General features: G+C 41.2%; 2 protein-coding genes and 1 long non-coding RNA gene across 8 annotated transcripts in view; 1 reads left to right on the forward strand and 2 right to left on the reverse strand.

The window, feature by feature from the left end:
- CCDC175 (coiled-coil domain containing 175) overlaps positions 1–696 on the reverse strand; it is a 96634-nt gene extending 95938 nt beyond the window's left edge. For all 4 annotated transcript variants that reach the window (XM_072838771.1, XM_072838770.1, XM_072838774.1 and 1 more), the window contains exon 1: positions 525–696. In XM_072838771.1, the coding sequence (XP_072694872.1) occupies positions 525–681 (157 nt within the window). In that variant the 5' untranslated portion in view covers positions 682–696. The remainder of the gene's footprint in view (positions 1–524) is intronic.
- A 103-nt stretch (positions 697–799) lies between these two features.
- LOC140639411 (uncharacterized) lies at positions 800–18369 on the forward strand. The gene is made up of 3 exons (XR_012036143.1): positions 800–1141; positions 11293–11385; positions 18249–18369. It is a non-coding gene; the product is annotated as an uncharacterized lncRNA (long non-coding RNA).
- A 256-nt stretch (positions 18370–18625) lies between these two features.
- Positions 18626–20933, reverse strand: part of RTN1 (reticulon 1) — a 215301-nt gene continuing 212993 nt past the window's right edge. For all 3 annotated transcript variants that reach the window (XM_072838793.1, XM_072838794.1, XM_072838795.1), the window contains one exon: positions 18626–19442. In XM_072838793.1, coding sequence (XP_072694894.1) covers positions 19400–19442 — 43 coding nt within the window. In that variant the 3' untranslated portion in view covers positions 18626–19399. The remainder of the gene's footprint in view (positions 19443–20933) is intronic.

Genomic DNA, 20933 nt, shown 5'->3' on the forward strand with positions numbered 1-20933 from the left:
TAACTGAAGCAACATTTTAAGCTGGCCAAATCCAAGGCCATTACGTTTGCATCTCCTAAACACCCTTGTCTAATTGTCCTTGTCTAACACAACCGGAGCTTCTTAAGAGCCCCCTTTCTTGTTTGCCTGTTAAGCTCTCCACTTGACCCTGGCACGATGCTGGAGGAAGTTAACTTACAACAAAAAAAGAAGGGGGGAAGCTGAAATTAAATGCATAATCTGAATGCGAGTGGGGTCCCAGTCGCAGGCAAATGGCAGTGGCCTGAGAGTCCAGGCTTTGCCCCCGGCCGGGTTTGTCGCCAGTTGCTAGTGTGAGCTGGGCCACGTCACTCCAGTGGCGCTGGAGCCCGAGATCAGAGCCCTGGGTCCCAGCGGGCCGTCTCCCCCGCCCGCAAGGAGCCTGAGAGGACTCAGCCTGAGTCAGGGCCACCCCGGTTCCCTGGGGAGAGGGAAGGTCCCCGCCCAGTGCCCGCCAGGTGCCACCGGCGAGGCGCCGGCCCTCCCGGCGCCCGCAGGCTGCTCACCCACAGCCAAGAGCTGCTCCAGCGCCGCGGTCGCGACGGCGGAGCCCAGGGCGGAGGGCAGGGCGCACCACTGCAGGGAGGGGCCGGTGGAGACGCCCGCCGCCCGCAGCGCCCGCCCGCCGCGCCCCAGCTCTCGGGACCCGGAGCTCAGCGCCATCCTGCGGCTCCCGCGCCCAGCCTCGCAGGCCCGGCGCCCGGCGGTCGGTTGCCACGGGCGACAGCGACGCCGAGGCCCCGGGCGCCCGCGGGGGTGGCGCCTGCCGGGTTCTGCCAACCTGGGCCGCAGTCACCAAGCGATCCTGGGGCCCGGGGCCGCGCGTCCGCCGCCCTTTCCTCCTTTGCGTTTGCATTTCTGAGCTCGGGCGGGCCCTTTCTCGCGGACCCCCGGAGGCACACTTTTGGAGGCATCTCTGCGCCTCTACACCGGCTTTGTGAGGCAGGTTCTTCTACGGTCTCCACTTTTCCAGCCAAGGAAACAGGCCAGGATGACTAAGCGATCTGCCCACGGGCAGAGAACATAATTTTGGATTTCAAGTGGAGCCCGTATAAATCTTTCCACGATGCTGCAAAATGCATCTCTGTACTCCTCTAGAACTCTCATTGTATCTGGTCTATCGGTGAGCACATTTTACCTTGAATCAGTGATTTTCCTCTGTCTTCTTATCAAATGGTGAGCTCTGGGTGGCAGGGATATTATCTATTTTTCTCTGCAGGGATATCATTTATTTCTCTCTGCATCTCCGAAATTCAGCCCAGAGCCAGGCACTGATTGAGGTTAACTATTAGTTCCCGTTTCCTCTGGCTGGCAGGAAATCACCGAAGATGATTTAACCCTCCTCTTGTAACGTTTCTACAGTTGGCAAAACTGAGGTCAGATAGTGACAATGACAATAGCTGTCATTTGTTGAATGCTAAGTTCCAGGCACCTTTTGTAGTCCTTTATAGTACCCATTTAACTTTTTAAAAATTTCTGAGGTAGGTATTATTTCCCATTTTCAAATGAGGACACTGAGCCTCAGCCCTGAATCACCACACTATATGCTGCCTTGGAGAAGACATAGCATGACAATAACAAAACTAGTTCTGGAATCCAGGTCTCCTTCCAGGGAGAGCCATAGCCTGGCCGTGGACACTCTCCGGAGTCCCCTTTTTCGCTAGATTTGGTCTATTAGTATTCAGATCTATCCCTGCTCTTCTGTGAGTTCCTCTGTGTGGCAGAGGCAGGACGCCTGGAAATGGCATTTCTCACTCTTGCTAGATGGTTTCCTAAGTTCCACCAATAGGAGGCACTGGTGGGACATTAGCCCTCCAAGACTGGTGGGACATTAGTCTCCAGGAGTGGCAGTTTCCCTAGTTTTGGTGGCTCCAGAGAAGGCCGGAGGGAGCCAGCCAGTGCCTTCAGCACTCTGCTACTGCTCAGCAGTCAGTGTGGGCATGTGGGCACAGTACAGGGTTGTACAGCTTTCTGATCCTTGGAGCCTTCTTTTCATCTCCTTTGGTTTCTATCGTTCTTGTAGAACATTCCCTGTGACCAAATTCCTCTTTTCTTGAGCTACCTAGACTGGACAACGCCCTCCCTCCCCCCAAGCCAACCTTTATACTGTTACCAGAATATTCTTTCTACTCATCATCTCATTTGGACCACATTGCTCTCCATTGTTTATGAATGAGGCCAATCCTTAAGGGGGCATCCCCACTTCCTGGATTTATTTTAGATTTTATGACTTTTTAAAAAAGGTTTTATATGTTTATTCATGAGAGACAGAGAAAGAGGCAGAGGGAGAGGGAGAAGCAGGCTCTCCGTGGAGCAGGGAGCCTAATGTGGGGCTCCATCCAAGGACTCTGGGACAATGACCTGAGCTGAAGGCAGACATTTCACCCACTGAGCCACCCAGGCACCCAGATTTTATGACTTTTTATGTCTATTTCCATTCTTTTTCCTGAACATGCTTTCTGAGGTATTTCCAGCTTCTACTTTGACTCATAGTTCCTTCCATGTGGGATGACCTTACAAAATCCAAACCATCCTTTTCAAAGGGAACTTTATTAATCCCAAGTAGAAACCTGCTCAAGTAATATGAACAAGCACTTCATAAAAGAAAAAAAAAATCCCAAGAAACATATTGAAATAACATTTAAAGAAATTAGCAAAGAAAAAATAATACATTCATTTTCCTCATCTTACTAAGATTAAAAAGAATAATAATTCAAAGTGTTGACACTGGGGGTGTGAATTTACTATACCTTGTGTGGAGGACATTTTGGAAATACAAAAAGAAGTCTTAGCATATAGTAATACTTCTAGGAATTGTTCTTTAAAAAAATCATCACAGGTGCGTCCAAGGACATGGGTATGATCTCGTTTCTTTCAGTTCTAGTTTTAATAGTAAAAACTTACAAACAGCCAAAATGGTTTATGGTGGGACACTGAGTTTAAATAACCTAAGGGACATCTGTGTTTCATATTCTAGAAAGCAGGTCACCATATGGTGAAGAGCATGGTTATAGGGTAGTTAAAATGAGTACTACCATCAACCAGATGAGGTGTCTCTTGAGCAAATTAATCTATGAATGCCCTCCAGTATCCTTGCTCTGAAGGGATGGTGGTGGTGATATTAGCTCTTAGTTCATAGAACTGTTGTAAGGACTAAGTTAAGTGAGCACTTAATTAAAAATAATGGGTAGAAATTTACACACACACATTTCCCATGAAGTTAGGTAAAAAAAAAGCAAGTAGCAAAAGACAGGTGTAATATTCAATTTTTATATATCCATATAATAAATAAATGTATATAAGTAGATCTCTATGTGCATTTGCATGGGAAGTGGCCTGGGAAGAATTGTTCACTAAAATGTTCACTGTGGTTTATCCTGGTTAATAAAATTATGGGTGTGTTAGGTAAAATAATACCTCCCTAAAATGTCCTAATCCCTGGAAACTGTGACTATGTTATGTTACATGGTAAGAGGTAATTAAAGTTGCAGATGGAATTTGGGGTTAAAATCCATAGACCTTGAGATAGGGAAAGTATTCTAGATTATGCAGATGGGTCAGTGTAATCATGAGTCCTTAGAACTAAAGAAGGGAGACAGGAGAATCAGTATCAGAGTCAGAGATTTAAAGACACTGCCTCGTTGCCTTTAAAGATGGAGAAAGGGCCATGAGCCAAGGAATACAGATGGCTTCTAGAAAGTGAAAATGGCAAGGAAAGAGATTCTCCTCCAAAATTTCCAGAAGAAACCTAGCCTTGCTGACCCCTTGATTTTAGCCCAGTGGGACTTCTGACCACCAGAAGGGGAAGATAATTAATGTGTTGTTTAAAGCCTCTAAATTTATGATAATTTGTTATAACAGGAATAGGAAACTCTTATGTGGGTAATGTGAACTTTTTTCTTTACCGTATTTTTGTATTTAAATATTTTTCCATAACCATGTATACCTTTGTAATTAGAAAAAATAAAGCTTTTTAAAATAAAAAAATAAAGAAAATATACAAATTTAATATAGTTGAGTGTATAAAAAAGCTTTCTGAGCTTTTATTAGCTATATAGGTGCTGTTCACTGAGTCAAAAGCTACATCTCAATTCTCTTGTGCATCTTTCTTACTTTGGTAATACAGATGCATTCACGTTCCATTTAACTTTTTTAGGTTTATTTATTTATTTAGTAATCTTTACACTCAGTGTGGGGCTCCAACTCATGACCCAGAGATCAAGAGTTGCATGGTCTTCCAAGGGAGCCAGCCAGGTGACCCTGTTCCAGTTAATATTTTTAAGGCAGACTTTTGCTTAGTAGCCAGGACAACATATTTGAATTCTGTAAGCTCATGCTGAAATTGATTTTTGGCTTTAGTTGTGGTTAGCAATTGTTTCTGTTTACCTTTTGCTGCTGATGCTGCTGACAGGGTCAGGAGAACCCAACTGCTGCCTGGAGTTTGACCCCTAACTCAGGTAGGTATATATATATATATATATATATATATATATATATATATATATATATAGTCAGACTCATTGGTTTGCATATTGGTTGTGTACCTGCTGTGTGCTAGACATCGTGCTGAGCCCTGAAAGTATGTGTATATATATATATATATATATATATATATATTCCTGTATTAAGGCTTGTTGCAATTTCTGCAGTATCTGAGGTTTACATGGTCTTTGAGGATGATATTGCTCTTGTTGTTGCTTCTTTCCATAAATCTAGTACCTCCAAGGACAGCCCCAACTTCTGAGTTGTGTGTCTAGATCCTGGTTTAGACCTGGTCAAGGTATCATTCTTGATAGATGTGTCGAACAACTCACTTATGGAAGGTGGTTGCATGTTGCAGTGCTTTGTGTTCAGGATATGTGATGATTCAGTACTAGACTGTGCTCAAACCTCGAGAAATGAGAATTCTAGTAAACTGAGTCTCTGTCTTCCTCACTCTTGACGCTACCAGTGCCAAGTACAGGGCCTAATGTCTAGCACATGACCTTGGCTCCCCAACAGTGGTTGGTCAATAGGGTCTTTTTGTCAAATGTCCTGCCATCTTTAGAATTTGTGCTTCATCCTCAGGCTTGTTGCTTCATGGTCACAGATGGCTATCATAACCCTAGACATCATGCACTGGTACAAATTAGGAAGAATTGGAAAGGAGAGACATGTAGAAGCCCCCTGTCCTTTCATCAGGAAGGAAATCTGCCCAGAGTACTTTTGACACACTTATTTCTCAACAGCCTGAGCTGGGTCACAAGACTACTCATGAAAGGGAGTTTAGGACAGTTGAGTGTCTGGATTTCCAGCTTCTGTGGAGTTGGCAGGAAAGAAGAGTCTTCAAAATAGCTGGAGGATCACCAATGGAATGTCAGCCATGCATATGTTCTCCAGACTAATATTTATTAGCTGCAACATTAGGCCCAAACCAACTGGTTGGGTGGGCTTTTCCTATGGGTTGCAAAGAAATCAGTGAAACTTTTAGCATTGAATAGGAAGGATGTCTTGGTCCTCCTCTATATTGGTAGGTTCTCTCCTATTTAAGCCTTCTCATTGACTCTATGCCTAGGTCTCTAAGAGATTATACATTAGACAAAGATTCTCTACCCCCTTGGACTTCACATGGCTTTTAAAGTGCCTGTCTCATAGTTAGGCTATAAATCTCAGCTTCTGTGCCTCCATCACAGTCATTTGTGGCAAAGTGGCAGGAAGAACAAGTCCCCTATGTAATGTCAGATTGTTAGAGAAGCAAATAGATGGATTAGTGCCCGTGATCAAGTTATACTATGGGCAGACCACAATGGTCTTTGGAACAACTCTTGAGTAAGAGTTCTCCTTTTCAAATTTGTCTCTTGACTATTTGTTTTCCTCTATAGTCAGCGATTTCTTGGGGCCAGACAGATTTTGATCAAAATACTGATCGTGTCATTTGCTAATGGTTTTAGATTAGTTTAGGTAGTTTAACCTCTTAATCTCCCTTCTTCATTTGTAAAGTGGAGTTTTACACACTGGAATTACGAAGCTTCAGCAGAATAACGATGTTCTTACCACAGACCCCATGCTATTTCCTTTCTTTTCCTTCTACTAGATGGAAAATAAAAAGCATTTCTTCTGAAATAAAAATGCTAATGTCCTTTCTGCATCCCTCACCTTCCTTAAACCTCTCAGTCATTCAACCTTTTGTGAAAATTATTGTAATTAAATCAAGTGTTGCTGTCCCAAAGGTTGGAAACTGGTTTCATTTCCAGGTTGTTTATGTTGGACAGCAGTGGCTGCCTGGAGCACTCAGTGAGGGTTCTGAGGACAAATGTTGGCATGGAGGGAAAGAAGCCTGCCAGGCACCAGAGAAAGCCATGGTCACACGTGTGCCGGCATCAGACTCATTGGTTCACGGATTAGTTGTGTACCTGCTATGTGCTGGACATTGTGCTGAGCCCTGAGAGCATACAACAGAGACCTTTAGGTGGCACCAGGGAGGGACTCTCTGAAGAATGGAGACCTGAGCCATGAGAAGGAGTGAGGCTTCTTTTGCTATTCTCTTAGTGAAGGGAAAACAGAGTTCAGAGAAAGACAAGACAAAAAGAAGAAATTGAAAGAAGAAGGGGAACAGGAGAGAGTGGAGGTAGGAATCTGGAGATGTCAGCTGCCAACCTCAAAAGATTCTCCTTTCTTTGCATTATCCCTAAAAGCTCACTTTCTCTGATCAATCCAGATCAGTTAGACTTTGTCACATACCAATACTCTCATCGGTGCTTCAACTAAACACATGGGTAAGATATGGCCCCCATTCTTCAGAAAATGGCCTTGAAATTGGGAGGAAAGGGGAAGGTTTGAAGGACAGTTCATAACCAGATGTAATTCCTGTACAGTGTAGGGGGGTACCACACCTCCAAAGCATTGTGTGCTTTTTATAAAATGTACATTTTAGAACTGCTTCCACGAGTTATGTAGTCTTTATCATAATTCTCCAGGGTGATTATTAGGATGATCCAATTTTTTCAGAAAATCACATGATGATGAGAGAGTCAGTCGTCTTGGGGATAACCTTAGCACAACGACAGAACAATCTCCTGACTCCAGGTCTGCGACACAGTCAGGTCTCCCAGAACCACCTCAAGACTACACCACCAGGGCACAGAGTTAGGGCTGGGGTGGGTCAGGATGTCAGCAAGGTCACGGAGGTGTGGCTGATAAGCATGGGGTGCATGGAGAGGAAAGGTGCATGCAGAAATTTGGGTTGTGTTTTTACCACAAAGGGCCTTGAAATCCAAACTCAGGAGTTTGGATTTGATGCTCGGGCAATGCTGCTGTGAGAATGTTGATGGAGAACAGATTAAGCTGCTCCCTGTTGGCAGCTACTTGGTGGTTCAGTTTATTTCTGCCTAAGGTAACACTTCATGGTAGGATGGAATATCATTATCAATTACAGGCATTGTAATTTTCTCAAGTGAGCATCTGTAGAGTAATCAGAAATGAAATTGGGCCTGAAACAACAATGCCAATAAAGCAAGAATGTCTTTATTATTATCTTAAGTCACTGATGCTTTAGGGGGCATCCTCATTTAGAAAGGTAGCAAGGTGGGGTGGGGCATCTGGGTGGTTCAGTTGGTTGGATGTCTGCCTTCAGCTTGGGTCATGATTTCACGGTCTTGGGATCGAGACTCCTATCAGGCTCCCTCCTTGGTGGGGAGCTTGCTTCTCCCTCTCCCTCTGCGGGCTGCTCCCCCTCCTTGTGCTCTCTCTCTCTCTCTCTCTCTCTCTCTGTGTGTGTCAAATAAACAAATAAAATCTTTTTTTTAAAAAAAGAAAGGTAGCAAGGATGATTGTTAATGCTCACTTAGCATTTCTTTTTTTTTTTTCACTTAGCATTTCTTATAGATATTTCCAGCACTCAAGATCTTTAAGTAGCAGTATACTTATTTTCCTTATTTTAATCAATGTAATTATTTCCAAAAAGTGTTTTAGATACGATGATTCATCTGAAAATGATTCAGTAAAGATCACGGGAGTAGGTAAGCTCTCCATTTGACTTAAAAATCTGTCTTCTCTCTCTTTTTTGGTCTTTAGCAAATTTAGAAAATGTCAGATAACACTGGCTGACTGTTCTTTCCATATATGGATGCAGTTGAGATTTTCCAGACTCATTTGGAAAATAAAAATATAAGTAAGTCATTGCAGCTCTCAATCCCATTCCTTCCCACCCCCTCAAGGACCTTTCTCAATCAGCTCCCCCTCACCTCATGCGTTCCTCAGAACTTTTGCCTGAGCATCTTTACTGAACCCTACTGGCACCCTCCCTCTCTGCTTCCCTTCATTACCAACTTCTTAAAAAATGTGGTCTACATCTGGGCGGTCATGCATCCCTTCACTCTGAATTCTTAATTTCCTCTTCTTCATCTTCTATTGGTCTTTTCTCAAGGCCTGTTGGCACCCATCTTCTCTCCTGAAGGATTCGACACCATCACCCAGTGTCCCCCCGCCCCCATCCCTAGACATTTACTTCCTAATTGGTTCTGGCCGTTCCCTCTTCACTTCCTTCACTGGCTCCTTGTCCCTTTTCTCCTGTAAGCCATGAGGGGATGTTTCACCTGGGCTCCATCCTTGGTCTTTTCTTCATGCTCGCTAAACTCCTTTCTTGACAGAGTTGAATCTATGTGAATAACTCTCAGTATGTATCTCTTGCCCAACCTCTTCCCTAAGTCTTAGTCTTGTAGACTAAGCATTCTTGTCTGGCTGTGCTGCCACATGTCAAATTCAACGTGTTGAAAATCAGAGTCTGTTGTTGCAGGTGGTTCTCTGCCTATTGAAATTACACTGACATTGTCAGCCCATCTCAAAAGTGGTCTCATCCATAAGGTCTTCCTTGATCCCAATAATCTCAGATCTCTGAAGCACTTTGTTCAAACTTTTCATGGGTGGCAATTATCCTAGGCTGAGTGGTCTTATAGTTTTTCTGTATAATACCTCCTTAGTAAATAGCTTTGTAACCTTTCTGCCTCGATGTTCTCATCTGTAAAATGGGGCCTTCATTGTAAGGTATTCATGAGAATTAAATAAATTAATATAAAGTGTTTAAAACAATGCCAGGAACAAGATGAGCCACTCCATAAATTTACTTGTTGCTATTATCTCTATACTATGAACTCTTTAAAAAAGTGGGGACAGTATTTTACTCATTTGTGAATCTCTTATAGCACCCAACACAGCAATTCACACACAACAGATGCTTAAGATATTGTTGAAATGGATAATAGGGAAGATTCATGTATTCAGAATTTTTAAAAATATGTAATTTAAAATCTACTGCAGTTCATGATTTATTAGAAAAAAAATACTAGAAGAAATAGGCAACTTCCTCAAGGTCTCACAGCGCTTTTCTTTATCGGCATGTATGGCAAGAACTGACATTCATGGTGGCTTTAATCATCATTACTATTACAAGACCTTGAGGACATTTTGAATCACCAAATTAAATTGTATATAGTTAAAGTTTGGTTCCAGGTGAATTTCATTATATAGAATTATTAATTATTATTTTTAAAATGGTAACTCTTAAAAAATAATAAGTAAAAAAAAAAAAAAAGGTAACTCTTACTTAACCATGATTTCAAAGTTAATGAGAACTCTGAACTCTCAGTTCTGCTAGATGAATGAGCTTCCGAAATTGAAGACTGAATTGTCACCATGGCTCCAACTGTTAGGATTTCTTTTTCTGTTGCAATACAGATGTGGATTCTGGTTCAGGATGAATGTGTATGTAAAATTAAGTGGTGGTATAGAGCTCTTTCAGATTTCTGGCACTTTCTTCTTTGCCTCTATTGATGCTCGAGTTGTTAGGTAATGCCTGAACTTAAGTACTTCCATCTTTAACCACAAAGGTCAAAGCAGCAAAATTGTGTGTTTAGGAAAATACTCAATCCTTTGCAGTTAATTCTTTAGACTCCCTATGTTCTTCCAATAAATGCCCATTTATGGTTCATATACTTCAGTGGGTTTTTTCCTTACTAGCAACCAAATAGTCTTGCTGAGGCAGCACTACTCCTGAGCTAGAGATCGTAGGGAGAGGGGCAGAGAAACAAGGAAAAGCAGTATGGCTCAGTAAGAGCCATGGCCTCCAGGGCAGCCCGGGTGGCTCAGAGGTTTAGCGCTGCCTTCAGCCCAGGGTGTGATCCTGGAGTCCTGGGATCCTGGATCCCTGCAGGGAGCCTGCTTCTCCCTCTGCCTATGTCTCTGCCTCTCTCTCTGTGTCTCTCATGAATAAATAAGTAAAATCGTTTTTTAAAAAAAGAGCCATGGCCTCAAAATCAGACAAAAAGAGTTCCAAGTCCTTGCTTTATCACATACTAGTTGTGTAAACTTGTGCCAGTTATTTAAACATCTTTAGTTTTAGTTTCTTCCTTTGGACAAGAATTATGAAAATATTAATCATGTGGAATTTTTTTTCACTTGATAAATTTATTTTTATTGGTGTTCAATTTGCCAACATATAGAATAACACCCAGTGCTCATCCCATCAAGTGCCCCCCTCAGTGCCCGTCACCCAGTCACCCCTAGTTCGTTTCCCAGAGTTAGGAGTCTCTCATGTTCTGTCTCTCATGTAGAATTTTGAAACTCTGAGGATTCAAATGTTTGTAAAGAGACTAGCATAGGGTCTGACTCGATGATGCTATATTATTGCTAAAAGGTTTCATTTTAATAGCCTTAAAATAATTGGTTTAAAATAATCTATTAACTAATAAACTGGATAGCTAACATATATATATTAGTCAATTGGCTAAGTACATTTAATATAACCAATTTAGAAATTAAAGAAAATTAAAAATAAGGAAAATGTTTGTAAAAATGAAAAAACACGAATGTACTTTACCTATTAAGAAACCCTATAAGAGCAGGAGGAAATGCTCTTAGTTTAGCACTGCTCTTTCCAATGAAGGCTAAAGATCCTACCCAAATGGGGCACCCAAATGGGTTCGCACAGATAACCTAACAGAATATAATAGAGTCCCTGAAGAAAGCTCCATTTCCTTAGTTGGGAATATACTTCATGGTAGCCAGCATCTGGGTGTTCTCTCCCACTTAGGGGAAACAGAAAGCCATGGGCTACATTCTATTAAGCAAAAAGGAAGATGGGAATAATTTGCCACCAAGAGATTATAGTGTGGTAGATTTGTTTATAATCAGAGCACTTTCGAAAAAATGTATTTGGAGCATAACAAGTACTGCAGGATTTCTGGGTAATTTGATGAGTGCCATATGAGAAATCATAATACTGCCTATTTCAATTTTTAGTTATCTCAGACTGGATGCATCACATTCATTGGACAATTTGTCCAGATAAGAATTTACACGCCGAGGTGCTGTTTTGTGTTGAACCATTAATATGTGAGTATCAGAAAGAAAATACAGATAACTGAAGTTTATGACAAGTGTACAGGCTCTGGTGTGTGTGTGTGTGTGTGTGTGTGTGTGTGTGTGTGTGTGTGTTGGGGAAAGCCTCATCAGACTCACTGGAAACATTTAGTTTTTAGTTTTCAAGGTTACCTTTTGAATACAGAGCCTAGAATAATTTTCTGTGATAGTTAAAAGAACAGCAAAAAGGGGGTTGCCTGTGGCGGGGGCATAGTTGGTTAATCTTCCAACTCTGGATTTCAGCTCAGGTCATAATCTCAAAGTCAGGAGATTGAGCCCTGGATTCAGCTCTGTGCTCAGTGCAGAGTCTGCTTGAGATTCTTTCTCCCTCTCCCTCTGCTCCTCCCACTCATCCTCTCTCTCTCTCTCAAATGAATAAATAAATCTTAAAAAAAAAGAACAGCAAAAAGTTCTTAATACCTGGACTTTTTCCCTGACAGTGTTGGAGGGCTGGCTGCCTCCTTTCTCTGAAAGCTTCAGTCCCATCAGAAGGCCCTCTCCACACAATGCTATTCCTTTGTTCCAGTGATTCTAAAAAGGGAACCAAGAAGGCCTGGCCTAGACCCTCTCTCTCTGCCAGCCTGGCCTGCCCTTCAGACTCACACCTGTTCTGCTTCCCTGTGTTTAGAGCACTGCCCAGTGCAGGAGTCAGGTGAGCTTGCCATTCAGACATTTTCCCCCAGGCCATAGGCTGCCTTTCCATTTTGTGTATTGTTTCCTTTGCTGAGCAGAAGGTTTTTAGTTTGATGTAGTCCCACTTGTTTGTTTTTGCTTTTGTTGCCCAAGTTTTCGGTGTCATATCCAAAAAATTGTTGTAAAGGCCAATGTCAAGGAGCTTTTCCCCAGTTTTCTTTTATGAATTTTATGGTTTCAGTCTTATGTTTAAGTCTATAGCCCATTTTGAACTAATTTTTATATATGGTATCAGGGTCCAATTTCATTGTTTTCCATATGGATATCCAGTTTTCCTGGCACCATTTATTGAAGAGAACCTCCTTTCCTCACTGCATATTCTTGGTGCCCTTGTCAATAGTTAATCATATGCTTCAATTTACTTCTGAGTGCTCTATTCTGTTCCATTGATCTATGTGTCTGTTTTTATGCCAGTACTATCCTATTTGGATTACCATAGCTTTGTAATATAATCTGAAGTCAGGACGTATCATTCCTTCAACTTTGTTCTTCTTTCTCAAGATTGCTTTGGTTAATCAGGGTCTTTCTAAAATATGAATTTTAGAATTGCTTTTTTTATTTCTGTGAAAATGCCATTGGAACTTTTATAGGATTGCAATGAATTTGTATATCATTTTATGTAGTATGGACATTTAAAAATATTAATTTAGGGCGCCTGGGTGGCTCACTGATGAGTTTCTGCCTTTGGATCAGGTTGTGATCTCAAGGTTCTAGGATGGAGTCCTGGATCAGGCTCTTGGTAGGGAGCCTGCTTCTCCCTCTGCCTATGTCTCTGCCCTTTTCTCTGTGTTGCTCATGAATAAATACATAAATTATAATAAATAAAAATATTAATTCTTCCAATCTGTGAACATAGAATATTTTTTCATTTGTGTCTTCTTCAATTTCTTTAATCAATGTCTTATAGTTTTAAGTATATAAAGATCTATTACCTCCTTGGTTAAATTTATTCCTACGTATTTCATTCCTTTCAATGCTATCATAAGTGGGACTTTTTTTCTTGATTTCTTTTTTGGATAGATGAATAGCGGTGTAAAGAAATGCAACTGATTTTTGTACGTTGGTTTCATATCCTGAAACTTTACTGTTCTAACAGTTTTTTCTATGTGTGGAGTCTTTAGAGTTTTCTACATATAGGATCATGTCATCTGCAAATAGAGATAATTTTACTTCTTCCTTTCTGATTCGGATGCCTTTCATATCTTTTCTTGTCTGATTGCTCTTGCTAGTACTTCCAGTATTATCTGGAGTAGAAGTGGTTAGAAAAGGTATCCTCTCCTTGTATCATATCCTAGAGGAAAAGCTTTCAGTTTCCCCCATTGATCATAAGGTTAGCTGTGGGCTTTTCATAAGTGGCTTTTATTATGTTGAGAAAATTTCCTTTTATGCTTATTTTAAAGTATATTTATCATGAATGGATGTTGATTTTTATCAAATGTTTTTTCTGCCTCTGAGAAAATCATATGATTTTTTTATATTTCATTCTGTTAACGTGGTATATCACATTGATTTGTGTATGTCAAACCAAACTTGTATCCCAGGAATAAATTCCACTTGGCCATAGAATATGACCTTTTTTTTTTTTAAAAAAAGATTGACTTATTTATTCGACAGAGAGGGGGTGCAGAGGGAGAGAGAGAATCTTAAGCAGATTCCATGCTGAGTGCAGAGCAGGTCGAGAGGTTTGATCTCACGACTCTGAGATCATGACCTGAGCTGAAACCAAGAGTTGTACACTTAACCAACTGAGTCACTCAGGCACCTCAGAATATAATCTTTTTGATGCTATTGTTTAATTCATTTTGCTAACCTATCTTTATAATGAGGAGCATATTTCCTATTTCATTTTTTTCCGGGAGATATATATATATTTTTTTATATATTTATATATTTATATTTATATTTATATTTATATATTTATATTTATATTTATATTTACATATAGTTTCTTTACCATAGAATTTGTTCCCATGATGAATTAAAGCTGAGCCATTGGGGCACCTGGGTGGGTCAGTGGTTGAGTGTCTGCCTTTGGCTCAGGATGTGATCCTGGATCCTGGAATTGAGCCTTACATTAGGTTCTCTGCAGAGCCTGCTTCTCCTTCTGCCTATGTCTCTGCCTCTCTCTCTGTGTCACTTGTGAATAAATAAATAAAAATCTTTAAAAAGATTCCCTTTTGATTTCCTCTTCCACCCAGTGATTATTACAGGAGTCTATTATTTAGCTTCCCATATTTGTGAATTTTCCCATTTTCTTGTTTTAGTGATTTCTAGTTTCATTCCACTGTGATCAGAAAAGATACATGGTATAACTTGTATCTTCTTAAATTTGTTGAGACTTGTTTTGTCAGCAAACATGTGTTCTATCATGGAGAATGTTCTGTGTGCACTGAGAAGATTATTTATTCTTTGGTTGTTGGGTGAAAAGTTCTGAATGTCTCTTAGGTCTATTTGGTCTATAGAGTTGTTCAAGTCCCTTGTTTCTTTCAATCCTTCTGTCTAGATGTTCTATCATTGAGTGTGGGGTAGTGAAATCTCCTACTATTATTGTTTGCTGTCAGTTTAGACTTTCAGATATGTCAATATTTGTCTTGCATACTTAGGTAGTCTGATGTTTGATGCATATATTTTTACAATTGTTATATGTCCCCATTGGATCAACCCTTTCATCATTATATAATCACTTTCTTTGGCTCTAAATACAACTTTTGATTTAAAATCTACTTTACCGGGGATCCCTGGGTGGCGCAGCGGTTTGGCGCCTGCCTTTGGCCCAGGGCGCGATCCTGGAGACCCGGGATCGAATCCCACATTGGGCTCCCTGTGCATGGAGCCTGCTTCTCCCTCTGCCTGTGTCTCTGCCTCTCTCTCTCTCTCTGTATGACTATCATAAATAAATAAAAAAAATTAAAAAAAAATAAAAAAAATAAAAAATAAAATCTACTTTACCAATGAGTTTAATGCTTTAGTTTCTTGTGTCCCTATGTAGTGTCCTTTAATTTCTACTTGAAAAACTCTGTTGAACAACCAGGAAGAGCTCATTCCAGCAGATTTCCTTTAGAAGGAATCCTGTGGCGCAGGATATGAAACAATTCATTTCAATTTATCTGTCACAGAAAAAGTGGCCAGCCAAACTAATTCTGGACATTGAGTGTATTAAACTAAAGAAAAGCAAAAAAGAAAAAAAATCATTTTTAGGAGCTTGAAGATGGTGCCAATATAAAGCAGTAGAGAGGCAGGTTGGAGTATGAAGGCAAATAGCCCTTTTGCCTGGATCAGCAGAGCAAGAAGTCATTACTACACTGGCTAACACCAAATCACCAATGGTGGCTCTTTAAATCCCCCACCTGCTTCTCTATACTCTGATGAAAGTGCTAGAGTTTGGGTGTTGGGAGCTGCTCTCTTCAAGGACAGTGTGGTAGTTGCTGGAATCCTGTAATAGAGAAGCAAGATCCAGTGCTCAGTCACACTCAAGGACCTTGAGTAAGGGAGGAGCAGTTCCACTTCTCAGCAGTAATTCCCTAGTGGGGAATAGGAGGAGAAACAGTTCTGGGCTCTACACAGGAGGAAAAGTCTACACAATGGCATAAGGGCTGATGTGAAGCCTGGGGTGGTGTTATGAGTTGAATTGTGTCTTGCCAAAAAAGATATGCTAAAGTCCTGAACCCCAGTACCTCAGAATATGACCTTATTTGGAAATAGGGTCTTTTACAGAGACCATCAAATTATAGTGAGGCCACGAGGGTGGGCCTTAATCCAATATGATTGCTATCCTTGTAAAAAGAGGCAATCTGGATAGAGAGGGAAGGCCACGTGAAGATACACAGGCGGCGGTGGGGTGGGGAGATGGCCATGTGCCTAGAATGAGACATCTACTAGCCAAAGAGCACTACACAGTGCTGGCAACAACCAGAAGCTAGGGGAGGTAAGGAAGGGTTCCCCTACAGCAGTCAGAGAGAATCTGGCCCTGCCAACACCTTAATTTGGGATTTCTAGGCTCTAGAATAGGGAGAGAGTAAATTTCTGTTGTGTTAAGTCATTCAGTTTTTGGCATTTTGTTAAGGCAACCCCAGGAAACTAACATAGGTGGGGAAAGAGCAGAGATGTATGAACTATTCTACTTCTTTTATTCCTGAAATGATCCATAAAGCATACCACAGCTTTTGTATCTATCTACCCTCTGGTGGTTCAGCTCATCCATAGGCTGTACAAATTTTGTACTATTCACAGCTTTCAGGATCACACTCACTTTGGGTCCCTGGGAGATTCTGTTCTTGGTCCTCTTCTTACCTGTTATTTGGATCCTCATGTTGTATCCATCACCTCTAATATCATCTTGACTGATATTATGTTCCTCGTGCCCATTTGGTAAAATTCTATGTCCACACCTATAATTTCGTAAAGGCAGGAGTCTCCTCAGGAAATATTCTCCACCACTGCCAACAAATTGAATTCATCCTCAGATCCTCCTAATGAGCAGCTGCTTTTGAAAGGAATTCTGGGCCAACAGGAAGAAGGAAAACACTGCAAATGTAGATAGGGAGGAAGGTTAATTAATTCTACACAGTGACGCCATTTACAGGAAACTTGATCCTAAAGGCTGTCGATTAGAAAGCACACATGGAAAGAAAGATCCTCTTCTGTATCTAGTAACCATAAAAAAATGGTGGGCACCAAACCCAGCTTATTTATCTTCCTTCCTCACACCAGGTCTTCTGGGCTCTCTCCTGAAAAATGGTGCTGCATTATCCTGAACAGCTAGTCTTAGACAGAGCTGGGGCTAGGGTGAGGCAAGTGAGCTGCCTGGGTATGAAATTTGAGGAAGCACTAACTCAGGGGCAGCTTTGGTCTTGAAACCCAACATCTGGTCAATCATCAACTCAGGTCTCCTCTCCCTCCACATCATCTCTTAGTGGCTCCTCTGGGCACAGTGGGTCTCGGCATATTGAACTAAGAGAAAGGATGGAGGACAGGTGAGCATCTCCCTTATATTCTCACTGTAGTTGCTTTAGCAGAGGCCTAGTCATTTGTCACCCTTTTGGTGTTAGTTGTATTACTATAATCACTCGTATTCTTCTACTATCCTGCACCCTCAGTGTGTTTATGTGACTCCTTGAGATCTAAAAAATAAATTTCAAACTCCTTTGCATTCAAGTTGTCTTGACCCAGCTTTTCAGCCTCACCTGGCACTTCATCCTCACCCCAAGCACCTTGTTACCTGGTTCAGATGGTCACTCACCATTCTCTCTGTATGTGCCATGCACTTCTGTGCCTTAGCATCTTAGTTCACATTCTTTCTTTATACTGGGATGAACCACCTTCTCCATCTGGGACAAGCCATACCAGGATCTGGCTGCAAAGTTCACCTTCTCTGAGAATCCTTCTCTGTTGTTCTAATCTTGTAAGACAGCTCTTATTTCATATGCTGCCTTTTATTTAGTTAGCATTTCCACATAGCCGCCTCCCATCTCCCCCCATCTTGTCTGTTGGCACAGTGTTCAGTTGTCCTTGTGGTCATCACACCACTTTGCACAGAAGGGTACCTCCATAAGTGCTTATTGAGCCCAAGTGTGAAATGGCTCAAAGGCAGCTTTTTGTAAGTTACTGTTCCTTTTTTCTCCTGTTACTTTTATTCCTCCCACTGCCACTATTTTCATCTTCTTCTACTTCATCATTTTTGACTTTTGACCCTAACAGTGAAATGAAATAGGCAATTGGATTTTTATGAGAAGCAGCAAGCAATCCTTAGAAGATCTGTGTTGGTGGGGGCACCTGGGTGGCTCAGTGGTTGAGCATCTGTCTTTGGCTCAGATCATGATCCTGGGGTCCTGAAACTGAGTCCTGCATCAGGCTCCCTGCAGAAAGCCTGCTTCTCCCTCTTCCTATGTCTCTGCCTGTCTCTCTGTGTCTCTCATGAATAAATAAAATAAAAAAAAGAAGGTCTGTCTTGGTGATGGCAGGATGTGTCTTATTCCCAGCCCTATTCTCAGGGCTTGGCACATAGTTGGTGCTCAAGAAATAATTACCAAAAGAGTGACTTCATAGCAAATACATTGTTGCATATTATAAGAGGTTTATGGGAGGATTTCTAACACTTTCAAGTTCTTAAAAAGCAATTTAAAACATCTGCATCAATCCCACAGAGTATAGCATGAAGAGTTGTTTTCCAGTCTTATACTTTTCATTGACTTCTATCAATAACCCAAAGGAGCATATGCCAAGTTGGGGTTGCACCATGTGCTCCTGGAGACAGGAACAAAGTGAGTTCTTGTAAGGTGTAGTGGAAGGGGAGGTGGGCAGAGGAATGGGGTGACTGGGTGATGGGCACTGACGGGGGCACTTGATGGGATGAGCACTGGGTGTTACACTATATGTTGGCAAATCGAACTCCAATAAAAAAATATACAAAAAACAAAAACAAAGTGAGTTCTTGGTCTCAGGCTTCCTAGCCTGCCCTGGGAAGAATGTCTCTTAGAATTTTTGCATTTTCTGGTAATACCACAAGAAGAGAAGGAGAAGGTTTTACATTTAGTAACATTTATTTATGCATTCAGTATCAAGTACATAAGTGCAAATATCCAGAGTCCATAATTAAGTCCATTAGGAACTACAGAGAAAGTAATACAAATTGTAATAAAGTTAACATGCTGGTACTTTTTTTTTTTTTTTACCATACATGTGAATCAGCCTGTCAGTCCCACACAACAAAAGTACTGCATGTTTTTTTTTTTTTTTGAGGGGGAGGGGTTATTCATTTATTTAATTATTTTAAGTTATACAAAACTGATTACCAGAAGTACGGTCGACTGTTTTTATTTTTATGTTGTGTGTTGGAAAAACACTAAAACATCAGTCTACATTTCTATATATTGTTATTAAAGATGAATCCAACCAGCAACCCAAGGACATATAAGCGGTTTCCACTACGGCATTGGTGCACTCGGCGGGAAAGGCCTAGCCACAGGGGACATTAGAAGCTACAGAAGCATTGCAGAGAGGAGGAGGAGAACACCGAAGAAGAGAAAATAAGTTGGGCTCTCACCATCATGCACTTTTTTTTAGCAACACAAAATTAAAACCACATCTAATACACTTTTCTCTATACTTTAGTGCTTGACACAAGTGACTCAAATATCCTAAGAGTACAGGAACAGCCTAAAAACAGCTGTTTTAAAGTTTGTCTCTAAGATTACGGTATTGGGGGGAGAAACAATCAATTTGCAGTAACATGTAAGAAGAGCTGTTACCACTCCAGACATTCTGGTTTGTGTCCAATCCCCGGTGGGACATCGATTTACTCAGCATGCCTTTTAGCGCCTGGGATTTTAGCCTGAATCCTAAAAAGACAATATCAAAAAACAGTAAGCCACAAGTGTTGTTAATGAAATCATTCTGTGACTTCATTATGTGTTGTTGCTTTAACGAGCTAGCTGACCAAACAGCTTCATATTATAAAAGCTACAATAGTAAAGTAGGAGTGTCTATGAACACATTTCTATGCAGCAATAGAGACACATTTCTGCATATCGAACTGAGACCCAGAAATGAACAGGACAGGCTCCATCCATCTACTCTGCACAGAGTTCATAGTGGCACTGAGATCTCCAGACCTAGTCTAGGACTTTCTGTCACACTCCTCTTCAACAGATCTCCAGGCAATAACAGGACAATAAGGAGGAGGAGGATGCCCAATATTTATTGAGTGTGTCTCATATCCAAGTCAGAGTACTTTACAGACCTTATCTTGTTCAATCCCCAGAAACCTAAGTGTTAAGTATTAACATTCCCAATGTGCAAATAAAGAAACAGGTTCACAGAGTCAAATAACATTTATGGTGAACTCCTATAGCTAAAGATGCCAGAAATGGACTCAAACTAGCCTGATCCCAAAGATCATGTTCTTAACTATTTAGCAAAATGATGTGAGTTCTGCTGGGGATTATTCTAACATGGAGTCAGAATTTCAGAGGCGTAGGAGTCTTAGAGGTAAGATTCTACCAAGAAATTTCCTTCAAAATTTAGTGTCAGCCAAAACAAGTTCTCTCAAAGAACTTCTTGGTTCCCTCCTCTCTGATAATAAGATCTATGCAACTTAACCTGGTTTATCTTTTTGTTCGAGCTACCAAGACGCTCAGAGCCAAATCCGAATAAAGCTCAGTTACAGAAACCAGAGTAGTTCTCATGGGTACATTTTCTTTCTATTCCTTTTCACAGCCTTGGTTCCCAATTTTAATTTAACGATTGCATTGTACATGTATGTACATACACTGTATGTTCTTTGTCTTCTCTCCTTCTTCGTCACTTTAGTAGGCCTATACCCTTATCACTTTTGGTGAACTATGATAGCCTCCTAGCCACTCTGACCGCCAGGTCTCCACTCTCCTGTTCAATTCTCCTCCCATTAGATTGTCATAGTGTTCTATATAAAACACAGCTCTGATTACATCACCCGGGCTTAAAATATCAGGGGCTGGCCATTTCCCATTGGGTCAGATTCATGCCTTAGAGCATTCAACACTTGACCTCAGCCTCTCTCTCTAGACTCTTTCCAGTTGATCTTTCTACTCATTTAAGCTTTAGACATACTGGTTGACTCATTGTTTCCTACCTGACCTACACTTTCATGCTTCTGCCTCTGCTTATATTATTTCTTCTTCCTGCAATGTCTTTCCCCTCATCACCCACATGATGAATGGTCACTCATCCTCCAGGGCCGCTCTAGACCCAAAGTTTGTGTCCTCCCGTTCCAAATTCATTTGTTGAAACTTAACCCCCACTGTGTTGGGATTAGGAAGTGAGGCCTTTCAGAACTTATTAGGTCATGAGGG

Source organism: Canis lupus, chromosome 9, assembly GCF_048164855.1.
Source record: "Canis lupus baileyi chromosome 9, mCanLup2.hap1, whole genome shotgun sequence".
NCBI lineage: Eukaryota > Metazoa > Chordata > Mammalia > Carnivora > Canidae > Canis > Canis lupus.